Consider the following 15,902-nt stretch of genomic DNA (forward strand, 5'->3'; position numbering starts at 1 on the left):
TAAGTTCTCAACGATAAACAAAAGTTCACATACATCTCTGTGTAGCTTCATATATTAAATAAAACAAAGTGTACTGGTGCTCTAATATTTCTCATTTCATACCAATTCGTTTTTTCTAATGTGTATAAAATTTAAGCTCTCAGACATTACACATTACTTAGAAAACTTATTACTTATACTAACACTGAGCAATTGAAAACTCTTTAAATATTCAACAATTTTGAAAACAGTAAAGTTAACAATGCAGCTTCTTACAAACGTTAACAAAGCAGTGATGCGATGCGGTGATAGTTATTAAAGACCAGACTAAACATTCTTATATCATGTGAGATAATGTTCACATTGATAAAAAAAGACATAAAATAAGTCACGAATATTGAAACTACTCTACTACTCTTTTGCCCATGAGAGAACAAGTATGTTTAATACGATAAGGATTTCAATAAGCAATCTTCAGATATATGCTTCGAGAGGTATGGCCAAGTGGATAAATTGATTAACTTTATTATTTGAAAAGTGAAACTTTGAAACATATCCGTTTTTAAATGTTGATATTCTTACTTATTTATAATAACATAAACAATGAAATTAAGTGAGTTGTTACCAATTTCCCACCATCAATACGATTTTATGCGTCCAAATGTAGACTGTCATTCATTCTTAGCTCACTATTCAATCTTATATATACTTCTTGTTTCCTCCACCGAGATGTATTTGTCTTGCTTTTCGTGTTTCTCTTGTTAACCCATCTATTAAGTTAGGGTCACTGTCAAAAACCAAGCCTACGTCTGGGTCTCTTCTAAACATATTCTTCTCGTATCTTCCATTACCATTATATATTCTGAAATCTTTTTTCTTATCAAAACCACTTTTATTCCCACATCTGCCAAGAGCTCTAGTATTTCCCCCTATATCTCCGTAACAACCATAACCATTGTTGATGTTTCGGGTTATTTTGTCACTTCCGTTTTCAACGTAACTTCCTACAGTGTAGACCGTAATCACCAAAAGTAGAATGAAATTCTGTAAAAAAATAAATAATTTTTCTTGAAACTATGACCATTAAAAAACAAACTGCTTGCTTCTTCTGTGATCGAAATTTTGTGACAAGACCCAATTGAACACCTTTCTAAAATTATGTTATCAATTTATATTTCACTAACAATGTAATTAAATCAGGTCTCTAATGAGCAGAAATTAATTTTGGTCTATTTATCTGATATTATTTTCCACTTCTTATACTGGAATGATACCATGCCACAAATACAACTATTTGTTTCCGGTGAACTGTGCTAGAGTTTAACCGATAAGTAACTTACAGAATAAGCTGTAAAACACTTACCACTAGTCTCATCTTCTTTCCAGCGCAATAAGTAAAAGACCTTGATATCGGCTCTAAGTAAGTTCGTTATGTCGATAGTGTTCTTCAAATTTACGAACTTTATAGCGTATTATAAATACGCAATCACAGTGAAGCCACAGCTCTGAGTTACGAAACTGTTATAACCCAGATTACTATTTCCTGATTTCAAATTATACAAAGGTCATACTTTATAATTAGATTCTTCTCCAGATGTATTGACAAGCGAATTTAAGTCACAACTCAACGCGACAAACTTTATAGAAATGTTTTCAGTTTTCTTTCTGACACTGATGTACTTTCAAAGTACGGTATCATGTTGAAAAGCCTTATGAGGTTTATATTACTTTTTTTTTCCAAAAGTAAAACACAGAGTTATTCGTTACCCTTCGTTTCAATCTGAATTATTAAAAACTTAATAATTTGTTTCTTTTAATGTTATACATTATTATTATTTATTTGTTTGTCACACTCCAAACGAGTTTAGGTTAGGTACAGTTACGTTATGTTATGTGAAACTTTATAAATAAGTTTATTTAATGCTATTTAGGTGAAAATTTAACATTTTACTTAAAGTATACGTTGTACGGTGAGTCCAATAATTATTTCTTAATGATATAGTGTTCTATTTTCATAGTACAGACAACTGAATATATAGGGACCTCAGCAGACCGATATAGCTTTGCAACAACAAAAACACACAAACACAACTGAATATAAATAAACTTTCCAAACGCTAATTATTTATTGTCAGATACTTATTTAATAACAATTGTTTCACAGTTGGTATAGTATGTGTGAATAACAACTCATGTTCTCATTAAATAAGTTTCATTGGTGTTTCAATAAAGAGCTGTAAACAGATCTAAAATCGATGTGAATATTTACTTTACTTTATCAGCTTGTTTCCGAGTAATTGGTACGTGCTTCTTATGGAATGTTCTATTCTTCTTTTTAAGAATAGTTACAATTTCTTTATTAATTATAATACCTGTTATATAGGTTATGTTATATCGAATGACTCGATAGATTTCTTATTAAATTTTGATCCTTTCTGGGTCATTAGATCAAAAGCTAGTGAATATATAAATACTGTTTGACCTTTAACAGTTTTGATGAATCTTATTAAATTGTAAAATAATATGGTACATTGTTTTCCTTTATCGCAGGTAATCTGTAGCCATGCAGGAAATATGGAAGTGTTAACGTAAAGTAAAGCCAAATACACTGTTCTACAACACAGTTTCAATTCATTATTGAAAAGGAAACGACGAAAATATGTCAATAGAAATATTGTATGTTGGGACTGGAATTGACAAAAATGGAGAAATATATAAACTTAAGTTTTATTTTTTTAATTGTTTTAAAACCATGATTTCATTTGATAAATAAATATCTCCTATCAAATATTGTCTGGAATATAGTGATATCTGGTGTGACTTAAACAGTTTAAAAAAAACTTTGTTGTGTGTGTGCCTGTCGACAAATGAAATTTTGATTCAAGATTATGATAAAATCCCATCTAATAAAGATTTCTGACTGTAGATGATGGTAAAGCATCAACAGTGAATTTAATTAGTCTTACCGCCACTTCTTCAATTTCTTAAAATAAAAATAATGGAAAGATACCATGGTATCTTATAAAATAACTGTATTATCAAAAAAAAGCTTCGACTGTCACCAATCCTGCTTAATTCCAATTAAATATTAAAATTGATCTGTTGATTTAACGTGAGTGAATGGGCTAATAATTTGTGATTTAGATTATGAGATTAGTGAACAAAATAAAGATGAGTTAATAAATAACTTGCTGCCTCATCAAAAAGCGGAAACGATTGCTGAAGCATTTGCAAATAACATAATAGCGAGACACGGTGTAACCCAATACTTTCTGATGGATAGAGATGGTAACTTCGTTTCTACGTTAGAAAATTACATTGATCAATTGTTATGTGTCCAGAAAACTGAAACAACTGCTTTCCATCCAGCTGCTACGGTATTACTAGAAATATTCTACAGAACTTTCCTAGATATAATCTCTCAATACTGTGAGAAAGATAATAAAACTGGGGAAGAGCTGGTTCATTTATTACAAAAGTGATGAAAATGAGTCTACTCTGGAAAGTCCGTTTTTTCTACTACATGGTAGAGATGTACTGCTGCCAAAGCAAGAGATAATGACCATAAAAATATTTTATAACGCAGAAGGTTATGATTACAAGACTGAGCTTTTACAGAGACTGCAGTTAGCCTTTGAGATAATTAAAAAAACATTTAATACAACATGCTCAAGATAGAGAGAAACAAACAAATTAAAAGACGAAACTAATGATATAAAATTATTATATAAATTGTTGTTATATACCCTAATCGTTAAGAGAGGAAACACCAAGAAATAAGTAAAACTGTGGAAAAACACTTTCAGAGCACTTAAACAAACAAGTTTAATCTATTTTGAGAATACAAAATGTGTAAAAAAAGAAAACAGTTGGTACATGTTAATAGATTGAAGAAACTGAGGAAAGGAAATCATATCTTTAGGAATATATAATTGATGAAAACTATACAACTGACAAAAAAGAAAATATTAAAGTCCAATCTTATTATTCGAATACATTAGATTTATCTTATAACAATGAAGAGATAAGTAAAGCCTAGACAGAAAATTAAGAGTTAGAAGACGCTTATACCACATTAGTATCTAGGACAAGTAACAGAGTCTGTGTATCAAGAACATCTATGACGACGTAAGATGATACTGTTACCCATGATTATTACCTTAGATCACGTGGTCGTGTACCAACTCCACCAGAAGTAATCCTTACCCCTACTAGAAACGAGTGAAATTTTGTTTCCAAGTAGTTGTACATAGACCCACAAATGACATTACCAGAGTTAATGTTAGCTCTATTGATGAAACACTTGGTGTGCTAGAAGCTTTTAACGATATATTAAGCAGTAGTCGTAGCTGAACTTAGATTAAACTTAAGTTAACAATGTAGGACGTAGATAAACAATATTGAATATATTGAATCTTATATTATCTTGAGATATGTGAATAATTTTCGAATTTTTACAGTATGTTCGATTGATAGTTTGATTACAAGAAGAAGTAATATTGTTCGACAAATCTTTTGACGTAAGTTGTCGCGATAATTTCGATGACGGTGGTTCGGAAAATATTACGTCATTTCACATGACAAATCAGGTAACAGCAATCTGATGTCCTGTAAGGGTGATACAAAAAGGAACTAAGAACTATGACACCTTATTCAGACGATATATTGTTAGAATTTAAAAATTTGTTATTATAATTAAAGGATATTAAAGATAGCATCACGATTTCCGATCGGATTCCATGAAAACGTAGTTAAATAGACGCAGGTGAAAATGATTTCAAATTTTTGTTCGCATAAGTAAATACAAACGATTTACGCCAATTAAACAAGAAAATCGAACAACAAAGACAGGTCTAAATATAAATGGTTAGCTTAACATGTCACTGTTATGAACTAATTAAACCAGTGTCTTCAAGTAGATGACCAGAAATTCTCCTAAGTCTCAGTAAACATTAGAAAATTTTGAAACGTACCAATATCAGACATTCTGAACTTCATTGAGTAGGACCTGAAATGTTAGTTTTCAAACATAGAATTCTGAATAACTAACAAAAAATTATTATTTCCCGTTGGAACTTGTACGAGTGAGTTATGTAAGTTAGAACAAGTATTATATATGTAGCTGAAGACAAAAAGTTGATTTCATACTTTGTACGTCCAAATATATTACAAAAAATGTTAGCTGAAATTGATAGGAAGTTACTTCCGTACTTACAATATATGAAACCTACAAATAGTCAATAGATTTATATGTATTACACATGAACTTATGTAATGACACCTGTAGCAAAGGATACAATCTGCACTTTTATGTATTAGGAAAGCTGACAAGAAAAGGCGGGTAATGTATAGTGGAGTGAAATAACAGTGAGGATATCATTAAATTTTCGTTTGTTTATTTTTCAAAACTTTTTGAAAATAATGTTTTTTTTAAATAAATTTTTCAGAGTGTAGAAGTTTTTTAATAACCGAGTGATTATCTAAAGGGTTGAAAATCTATTTAAAACTATTTGTACGTTTCAGTTAGTTGGATCCTTGCACAATGGAGGTTTTTTTTTTTCCTCTGTGAAATTTTATAGCTTCGTCAGCGACTACTTGGTCTAACTACACAACTCAAGAAGTTGAGACGAAACTAAGATAATTAATTGAGTAACTGGAGTACTTATCTCAGTGATTAAAGAAATACTGTTCGTACCATTAGAGAAATGGAAATATTTCTAATTACTTTCAAACAAAAGGCACAAAGATATACAATTTAGTTTTCCAATTTTCTAAAGAAATATTATGGAGCAAATTAACATTATTTTTATTATGAAGCTGTAATAATCTAATGCTCCATTTGTTTGCCGTTATATGTAAAGTTTTTACATAATATCTAGCTGTTTCTCACCTATTGTGGGTATCGAAGTTTGAATTTTAATGTTATAAGATATCAGAATTGACGAAAAAAACGCTGAGGTATTGATAATCATACATTAATATAAACAATGAATAAAAAAACCTTCATTTTTCCCTAAGTAAAATAACCGACGTAAGTGATTACTTTCACGTTTATTTTGGTTTTTCTTAAATTCATTAATTTTTATTATTACAAACAAACAATATAAAAAAATGTACCAATTATAAGTGAACAACAGAAAACAGATCTACTACTTATAAACGAATAATATAAAACAAATCTACTGATCATAAATAAAAATATAAAACAAATATACTGATCATAAACAAATAATATAGAACAAATCTACTGATCATAAATAAAAAATATAAAACAAATATACTGATCATAAACAAATAATATAGAACAAATCTACTGATCATAAATAAAAAATATAAAACAAATAAACTGATCATAAACAAATAATATAAAACAAACCAAGTTACTGATCTATATTTCAAAGGAATTAAAACAATGTATTGGTGACATTTGTACACAAGCACAAACAATGGGCGATCTGCGTTCTGTACACAGAGTGGAACTGAGCTCCGAATTTTAGTATTTTAACTTGAAACTTACTTCTAACAAACAGTCAACAAAATAAGAAAATTAGGATTATCCACGATTATGACTATTATAAAATTAAAAAAAAATAGTTATTTGATGAAATATACACAAAACAGAAAAATAATAGTCCAAGAGAAGCTCAATAACATAATTATCAGTGTGGCTAAAGGCTCTCAGTCTCAACATATGTAACATAATTCATGTTATACACGAATGAAAATGTAACAGGATACAGGTTAAAAAAACGTCTGTAACAGTTAATATTCCCTTGTTATATCTCGACTTGTAACCTGAGGATCGCGGGTTGGTGTCCCCGTGAAAACAAAATGTTCGCCCTCTCAGCCGTGGAGCCGTTACAATTTGACATCAATCCCACTATTCGTTGGTAAAAGAGTAGCCCAAGAGTTGGCAGTGAGTGGTGATGACTAGCTGTTTTCTGCCTATTTTACACTGCGATAAAAGGAGGCTACTTCAGATAACTCTCGACTAGCTTTGCGCGAAAATTCAAACCAAACCAAAGCAACAATTCTTATATGACATTCACGGTACTAGATAGTTTTGTATGCCTCACATTCACAAGTTTCTTGACCTTTATAATAAAACTCTCTTCAACTTCTATTGCTTGGACAATTTTGTTCTTCTGAAGTATGGTATGAAGATATGTTTCAGTTAAAAACTATTGCTAAAAGAATGTAAAAATTACCTTACTTTATATATATATAATTTACTTAATGCGACCTGTGATTGATATGAAAGACGCTTGAAGTGGCTTAATTAAAGTTGTCAAGTTCATAAGACATGTATATAATAAATTTTGTGAGGAATTATATAGCTGTATTTATATCAACATATCTATGTTAGTGTAATGTGTAAGGTTTGGTTTGTTTTGAATTTCGCGCAAAGCTACACAAGGGCTATCTGCGCTAGCCGTCTCTAATTTAGCAGTATGAGACAAGAGGGAAGGCAGCTAGTCATCACCACTTGGGCTACTCTTATACCAACGCAGAGTGGGATTGACTCTCACGTTATAACGACCCCAGGGTCGAAAAGAGAGTATGTTTGGTGTGACGGGGATTCAAACCCTAGACTCTCAGATTACAAGTTGAGCGCCCTAACCACGTGGCCATGCCAGGCTGATCTACTTTTATTTAAATTATTAAAAACAAGACAACGTGAAGTACAAACAATAAATATTTTATTAAACACGTAGACATGGCGTGACCTGATAGAAAGGTAGCGTTCGACTATTACATAATGTGCTTGTCTCGGATCCCAAACACGGCTATCGAACATGTTCACCTTTTCATCACGTGTGAGTGTTATAACATTATGGTCAATTCCGGTATTGTTTCGTAAAAGAATAGCCCAAGAGTTGGTGATGGGTGGTGTTGACCAACTGCCTTCCCTCTAGTCTTACACTGCTAAATTAGGGTCGGCTAGCACAGATAGCCCTCGAGTAGCTTTGTGCAAAATTCCAAAAACAAACAAACAAAATTTTCACTTTTTTATTACTGCATTCAGTTTGTTTTCCAGAAATAAAAATATTGAAATACTCAAATGGAATTATTAACAAGTGCAAATTTTCTTTGTTTTGTTCGATATTTTTAAACATGATTTTAACGATTTCGATTACCAGACAACAAGTTTAAAGTAATTTTACGTTTCGGTTTTCTCTCATTATGTAGCAATTCACTTGATGCTTATGTTTAAGTGTTGCTAGAAGTATTTAAAAACAATCTTTATTGATGTTACTTTAAACACGAAGTTTTAAGCATCTCGTTTGCGTTTAAGGGTCAAATACTTTTAGACGTTTAGAAAAATGTCAAGGGCGTAGTGTACTAGGAAGTTCTGAGTAGAAGTCTCAGTGTGATAACTGATATCTTACTAAACAACTTGTTTTGAATTTCGATTTCGTTCAAAATAACATGTTGGCACTGAGTAAAACCTTTACTTTTAATTTCGTGAAATGTGAAGACTCAGTCATATTTAACAGACTTAGTTAAGCCTAACACCCAAAGTTGTAGGTGTGACGTTAAAGTAATATCGTTCATTATACGATACTCTCATATGGTTCATTTTAAAACATCCCTGCCACAAGTTATTAGAGTAGCCTGTTGGTTTAGTAATAGTATCTGCATATTCTAATGAAATTATTGCAATGTCCGAAAAAACTAAATCTGTCATACTTAAAACTTGACGTCAGAACATATATCACACTTAGGTTTCTTACACTTCGTTGTAAAAGTTGAGTTTCATTTATTTTGAGAGATATCTTCTTATGATAATATAAAACGACTTCCTATCAAACGGAGAACATACAAAGTATAGGATATTAGGCCTTTTCTCAGCGGAATCACACATCCCACCCCTAATTACCAATTAAAATTTTATAATGTTCCATGATACCGAATATTTCGAAACCTGTTGAACAAATATCCAAAGTAGACCCTTCTGTATTTGTGTACATAACTTGAAATAACCAAGTGAACTGTCCTGAACAGTACAGCAGCACTATCCAGTTAGGGTTCATGTCAACAGGAACAAAACATTTTTGTGAATGAAAATATTATATTACTTACATATTTATGTTTCGTTTGCTGTCCCTGTTTAATGACGTCACTAGGTTTATAACGGGTAGTGTGTGTGTTTGTGTTTTTTTATAGCAAAGACACATCGGGCTATTTGCTGAGTCCACCAAGGGGAATCGAACTTCCGATTTTAGCGTTGTAACTCCGTAGACTTACCGCTTTACCAGCGAAGGTCAAAGTAAAGCGAGTATAGCGTCAGTAAATATGAAGTAGAACCGCTCGTTCTTCAGACGAGTGCTATAGAACCAAGTTAATGGTAACGAATTTTCTTTAAACAACCCAAATTATTATAATCGTCTCGTCTTACAGACAGGAAGCTTCTTATACACTTATCTCAGGATCCTGGTGAGCCTAATCATATTTTTGTGTACATGCGAAGAATCACGAAAATCTTTGTTTCAGGAACTTGAAAGATAACATACAATAAGGAGACGAAAGAATAACTTTATGAAGATATTTTTGTTTTTCCTACGGTTTTGTCGTTAATAAAAACTAACGAAAATATTCCAAAAAATAACAACGTAGAGGTTCAAAGCAAGCTTTATCTCAATCCACACATGAGTACAATCTATTAATAAAAGGTAAAACAATATATGTCATGAACTAATTAAAGAAGTTAATTAAATAACGAATAGTTATAAGTTAGTTTGTTTTTGAATTTCGCGCAAAGCTACACGAGGGCTATATGCGGTATCCGTCCATAATTTAGCAATGTAAGAAGGCAGATAGTTATCACCACCCACTGCCAACTCTTGGGCTACTCTTTTAACAACGAATAGTGGGATTCACCGTCACATTATAATGCCCACACGGGTGAAAGGGCGAGCATGTTTGGTGCGACTGGTGTTTAGTCATGAAAATACGAAAAAATATATATTTCGTTAAACTGGATATGTTTCGTCTTCACCTTTTCAATATTCTTAAATTTAATAACAATAGCAAAGGTACCTCGGTTTAATATTTTGTAGACCCCAATCTACTGCCTTGTACGTTTTTTTTATTACCACGATAATTAAATTGGGCTTTTCAGTGAGGTTTTTTTTTTTTTGTTTCGTGAAATATATCGCCCTCTAGTGTTACAGAGACATATCTGCGGACTTACAAAGCTAGAAACCGGCTTTCGATACACGTGGTGAGCAAAGCACAGATAGCCCTTTGCGTAGCTTTGTGTTTACCCTCAAACAATCGTGAGATATATCCACCACAATGAACATAAGTAAATGTCGTTTGTAATGAATTTATAACATAAGTATTGAAACTTTCATAAGGACAAGTTATTTCCATGGTTACATTAAATACGACGTACGATGTAACATAAACCTTTGTTGTCAAAATAACTAACATTGTTACGTAAAACTGAATGTACAAGAGCCTCTTAAACGTACATAAAAAGCTAATGAAAGAAATGCAGCTAAACAACAGTCAAATAATCATTCAAATTTTGTTTTGACGTAAAGTTTGTTGATACTGAAAGTTAACATTCTCTACAGTTTTTGGGATGGTGTATCCTTTAGAAATAGAGTTAAAACTTGGTTTAGTTTCGTTTGTTTGTGAATTTCGTGAAAAGCTACACGAGGGTTTTCTACGTTAGCTATCCCTAATTTAGCAGTATAAGACTAGAAGGAAGACAACTTGTCGTCACCTCCCACCCTTAGTCCTGGGCTACTCTTTTAACAACGAATAATGAGATTTCACGTCACATTATAACGTCCACATAGCTGAAAGAGCGACCATATTTCTTGTGACGGGGATTCGAACTTGCGACCATCAGATTAGGAGTCGAGCTCTCTACCCAAGTGGCAGCTAAAGAGTAACACGAAAACAAAGATGAAATATGAAGTTTTGAATTTGAATTTGTATGTTCCTCGAGATTAGATTATGATGCTCTAGTAATCTATAAAAAAATCTAAGAGCCATATCGTATCTTCATCGGCCTCCACAGCTGCTAAATCGTTTCTCGGAGAAACCATCCAGCCCCTCAACTCGTCCCAAATGAAATTTTGTATATTGTCCCAGAATGTTGAACGAAACAGAATAAAAGGTATTTTTCGAATGGGTCTTTTTTTTTCAGAAATATCTTTCATTTACATAAATTATTCGTATTTGTTTAAGTTTTACTTCATAATTAATTGAACTAGCGTATGAGAACCAAACTTTTGTCCCTCTATCTGAGGGTGCGTGTCCTTTCTTACAGCAAAGCCACATCAGGATATCTGCTGAGTCCACCGAAGGAAATCGAACCCTTAATTTTAACGTTGTATTACCGCAGACGTACTGCTGTACTAGCGGGGGACTCCTTAAACTTTTAACAGTTTTAAAGAATCTTATTAAATACAACAATAAAATATGATACTCTTTTCCTGCATCATAGTAAAACTGTAACCATGCAGTAAATATGGAAGTGTTAAAGTAAAGTATAGCTGCTTTTGTAATATATTCAAAAGGAAACGATAAAAATAGGTCAATAAAATATTATATGTTAGGAATGGAATTGGAAAAAAATGTAGAAATCTATAAATTTAAGTTTAATTGTTTTTTAATGTTTTGAAATTGGGATTTTAGTTAGTAAATGGAAATTTTAATAATTTTTTTCAGGAATATAGTGCTATCTAGTGTGACTCAGACAATATAAAAGGAAATAAAAATGATTTATTTTACGTATGTTTCTGTTGACTAAAAATATTTTAATTTAAGATTATTATTTAAAATCACATCGAATAATGATTTCTGACTGTAGATGGTAGTATCAAAAGCGAAGTTTAATTAGTCTGATGGTAAAGCATCAACTGTGAACTTTATTAGATTGATAGATACTGCTTTCATTTGTTAAAATGAGTATATGTCATAGTATAAAAAATTGTGTTATGAAAGAAAGCTTCTACTGTCGCGAATCGTACATCATATCTCATAAACGTATTTTGAGACAGGTTTATGCACGATAAACATCGTTTGCGAAATAATATTTATCGAAGCCATTTGATAGAACATAGAGTATAGATATTATAAATTATATATATTACAGACAATATAATCAATAAAGTAAGTGAAACTAACCTTAAAAGAACAACATAACATACTTTACGAAGCACGTATGAATGACTTAGAAACAAGATAATTATGTATATTAAACATTTGCATTGATTTCATGTCTATTTATTTAATCTTAAACAGCTGTTAATTGAAACTATCACGTACATAAAAATCGTATTTAATGAGAACTCGAGTTGTTAATTACACAAGAAAAACCAACTGGAAAAAGTTGTTATAAAATAAGTTCCTGTCAATGAAAAGCAGCCTAAACTAAACTAAACATGACGTAACTGTATCTAATCTAAACACAAAGGAAAGATTCAGTATTATAGATAGATAAATAAATAATAATAAATTGATAAAATAGAAAACAAATAAAAGTTTTCACATTAAATAATTAAGATTGTAATGAAAAGAAACAAATAACTGTCATTATGTGTAAAGTTCTCATTTTACTTAAATTATACGTTCCACGATTCGTCCAATAATTATTTCTTATTACTTAATGTTCTATGTTTCACAGTAGAGACAACTGAATATACGTAAGACTGAACAGATAGCCCGAAGTGACTTTGCTATCATGAAACCATACACACACATGAATATAAATAAACTTTTCAAAGGCTATTTTCTATTCACAGGTATTGATATCATAAGAGTTTTTTTCCCAGTTGGTATAGCATATATGATTAACATTTCACGTTCTCGTTAAACAAGTTCCTTTATCCACATAATTGTTTAACTTCACAGTTGTTAGAAAATGAATAAACTGATTTGAAATCAATTCAAATGTTTGATATACTTTACTTTCATGTTTCCGAAACATTCGTATGTTCTTCGTTTAGTATGTTCCATTTTTTTTCAGGTTAGTTTCACTAGCTTTGTTTATTATAATGTATGTAATATACTAAATTTATAATGTCTGTGTATCAAAAGGCTAACTTAAATAGTATTCCTTGAGCTATATTTTCCGTATATAACCCGCTCTGTAAAGAAACACGCCTTCAGCAATACATATTATGTACATATTGTGTGGTTGTTGTTCTCTTTTTTTCGTTCCTCCATACTGTTTCAAATAACTACTAAAATGAAAACGACGAAAATAAATCAATAAAAATATTAAAGTTGCGACTGGAATTTACAAAAACTGAATTTGATTGATGCAAGTTTCCTGTAACAATGTTTCTGTAATATAGCGCCACCTTGTTTTACTCAAACAGTATATGCCATTCGAGTAATGAGATGTTAATTTAAAATTATGATAAAATCAAATTTAATAATGGTTTCTGACTGTAAATGTAATGAAGCATCAATTGTGAACTTTATTAGGTTGATAGCTATCGCTTTCATTTGGTAAAATAATAATAGGTCGTTAGATGTCATGGTATCTAATAAATAAGCTATATTATGAAAGAAATATTTTATTGTAGCCAATCTTACTTCATATCCCATAAACTTACTTTGAGAATTGGCTAATTCCGTTTTAAAACTGATCTGTTAATGTCATGTGATAGTGTGACTTAATAATATCATTGCATAAGGAGTTTTTAATACTGTTCCTAAGATCTTTGGCAATATTATCTAGGCCTAATAACTTATATTCCATACAAGTTATTTTGGTTTTATCAATAGATTTTCAATAATTTAGATAAACAGAGGTCAAAATTAATATTATTTTTTTTTCTATCACATGAAAATTGTTTACAAATCAGGAAGAGAACAAACTCTTACTTAGTTCAATTTATTATTTCGTTTACCAGGATGAACATTTTTTATGATTATGTTTCTGAAGAAAGATATAAGCAAACTGGTACGTGTTAAAAGATTAAAGAAACTGAAGGAAAGGAAATCCTATCAGAACGAATACATGACTGATGAAAACTGGATGATTGCCAAAAAAATATTGAGGTTGAATCCGATTCCTCGAATAAACTAAATTTATCTTATGACGATGAAGAGATAAGTAAAGCTGAGATAGAAAATTAAAAGTTAGAGAACGTTAATACCGTATACAGTTTTCCCGACAGCTAGGACAGATAGCTCTCATGCAGCTTTTCGCCAAATTCGAAAACAAACAAATATACTTAGAACTTGAACCGAAGAAAATGTTATGAAAATACAGCCGAAGTAAACAACTAGTGCTTACATGCGGTATTGGAAAATGCCTAAAATTCAAACGATACGCCAAGAAGGAAGTGTAGCTTGTTTCTTTGGAATTTCGCACAAAGCTACTCGAGGGCTATCTGTGCTCGCAGTCCCTAATTTAGCAGTGTTAGACTAGAAGGAAGGCAGGTAGTCATCACCACCCACCGACAACTCTTGGGCTACTCTTTTACCAACGAATAGTGGAATTGATCGTCACATTATAACGCCCTCACGGTTGGGAGGATGAGCATATTTGGCGCGACGCGGATGCGAACCCGCGACCATCAGATTACGAATCACACACCTCAACGCGCTTGGACATGGCGGGCCTGGAAGTGTAGCAGAAATAAGACAGAAAATCATAAATACGAAAAATTTTCCAATATCAAGGCAAGTATTTAATAACAATGACAAACATTAATTTGTTTTATCAGATATAAAAGCAAATAATGTTTATTTCAAAAGTGTTTTAGCAAATTACCAAATGTTAATTGCAAATGTTTTGTTACATTACAAGTGTTTTAGAAAATTATCTCACGTTTGTTACAAGTAAGGTTTTATGTCATAAATGTTTTAGTTAAATATTGTTGCTCTTTGCTTGCCCTTTAAGAAGAGGAACTATCTTAGAATTATAGCGTTTTGAGTTACAGTTTAGAACTATAAATTAATCTTTTTGCTCTAAAATCGGTTTAGTAAGACTGTATCATTAAATACAAATTCTGATACATTTTATCCCAGTCTGGAAAGTTAAGAGATATTGTAATACTATGAAAGAAACGTAAATTAAGACGCACGTTAATTAGTCTTGCAGACAAAACAAGCTCTACGGTGCGTCCAATAATTATTTCTTATTTACTTAATGTTCTATGTTTCACATTAAAGACAACTGAACAGATAGCTCGATGTGGCTTTGCCATCGTAAAAACTCACATACAACTGAATATAAATAAACATTCCGAACGCTATTTTCTACAGACACGTACTTGTATCGTAACAATGTTTTCTCAGTTGACACTCCATGTATGCTTAACAACTCATGTTGTCATTAAATAAGTTCCTTTACCAACTTTATTTTTTTCAATTAACAGCTCTTGGAGAATGTATAAATAGATTTCAAATCAATTCAAGTGTTTGATATACTTTACTATCATGTTTCTGAGCATAGGTGCATACTACTAATATATGTTTCAATTTTTTAAGGTTACTTTCAGTAACTTTATTGATTATAATGTCTGTAATATATTTAATTTATAATATGTATAATGTATGTTATATTAAATAGTTAACTTTAATAGCATTCCGTAAACTATGTTTGTCGTTTTTTAGACTGTCTATATAGAAACATGAATAGAGTGTGGTTGTAATACTATTATGATGAACTCTTCTACTTGTTCAAAATCTTTAAAGAACTATTTAGAATATGTAACCGTTTACAATGTAATAGATCTAACACTAATGTCTCATGTGAAGTGTAAATCTATGTTATTATGTTTATCACTTTTTGTTTTATTCTGTTTTTTATTATGATTATTCAACATTATAAGTTTGATATCTTGTTTAGAAACAACCTAAATTTTATGGGAAATTGTCAACATTATGACTGATAATAAGTGTAAATCTTATTCTCAATCACCTATATTAGTCACTCAATTAAT

The 15,902-nt window shown here is 31.1% G+C and overlaps 1 protein-coding gene and 1 long non-coding RNA gene across 2 annotated transcripts in view; one reads left to right on the forward strand and one right to left on the reverse strand.

Annotated features, from left to right (window-relative positions):
* Positions 1-611: 611 nt before the first annotated feature.
* LOC143254182 (uncharacterized) lies at positions 612-1,418 on the reverse strand. The gene is made up of 2 exons (XM_076508980.1): positions 1,343-1,418; positions 612-1,023 (listed from the first exon to the last, which is right to left on the reverse strand). The coding sequence occupies exons 1-2, from the start codon at positions 1,352-1,354 to the stop codon at positions 679-681; spliced, it is 357 nt and encodes a 118-aa protein (XP_076365095.1). The 5' UTR covers positions 1,355-1,418; the 3' UTR covers positions 612-678.
* A 12,613-nt stretch (positions 1,419-14,031) lies between these two features.
* The window catches only part of LOC143254185 (uncharacterized), a 44,743-nt gene continuing 42,872 nt past the window's right edge, over positions 14,032-15,902 (forward strand). The window contains exon 1 of the long non-coding RNA XR_013030076.1: positions 14,032-14,637. This is a non-coding gene — a long non-coding RNA (uncharacterized LOC143254185). The remainder of the gene's footprint in view (positions 14,638-15,902) is intronic.

This window comes from Tachypleus tridentatus, chromosome 6 (genome assembly GCF_004210375.1).
Source record: "Tachypleus tridentatus isolate NWPU-2018 chromosome 6, ASM421037v1, whole genome shotgun sequence".
Classification (NCBI taxonomy): Eukaryota; Metazoa; Arthropoda; class Merostomata; order Xiphosura; family Limulidae; genus Tachypleus; species Tachypleus tridentatus.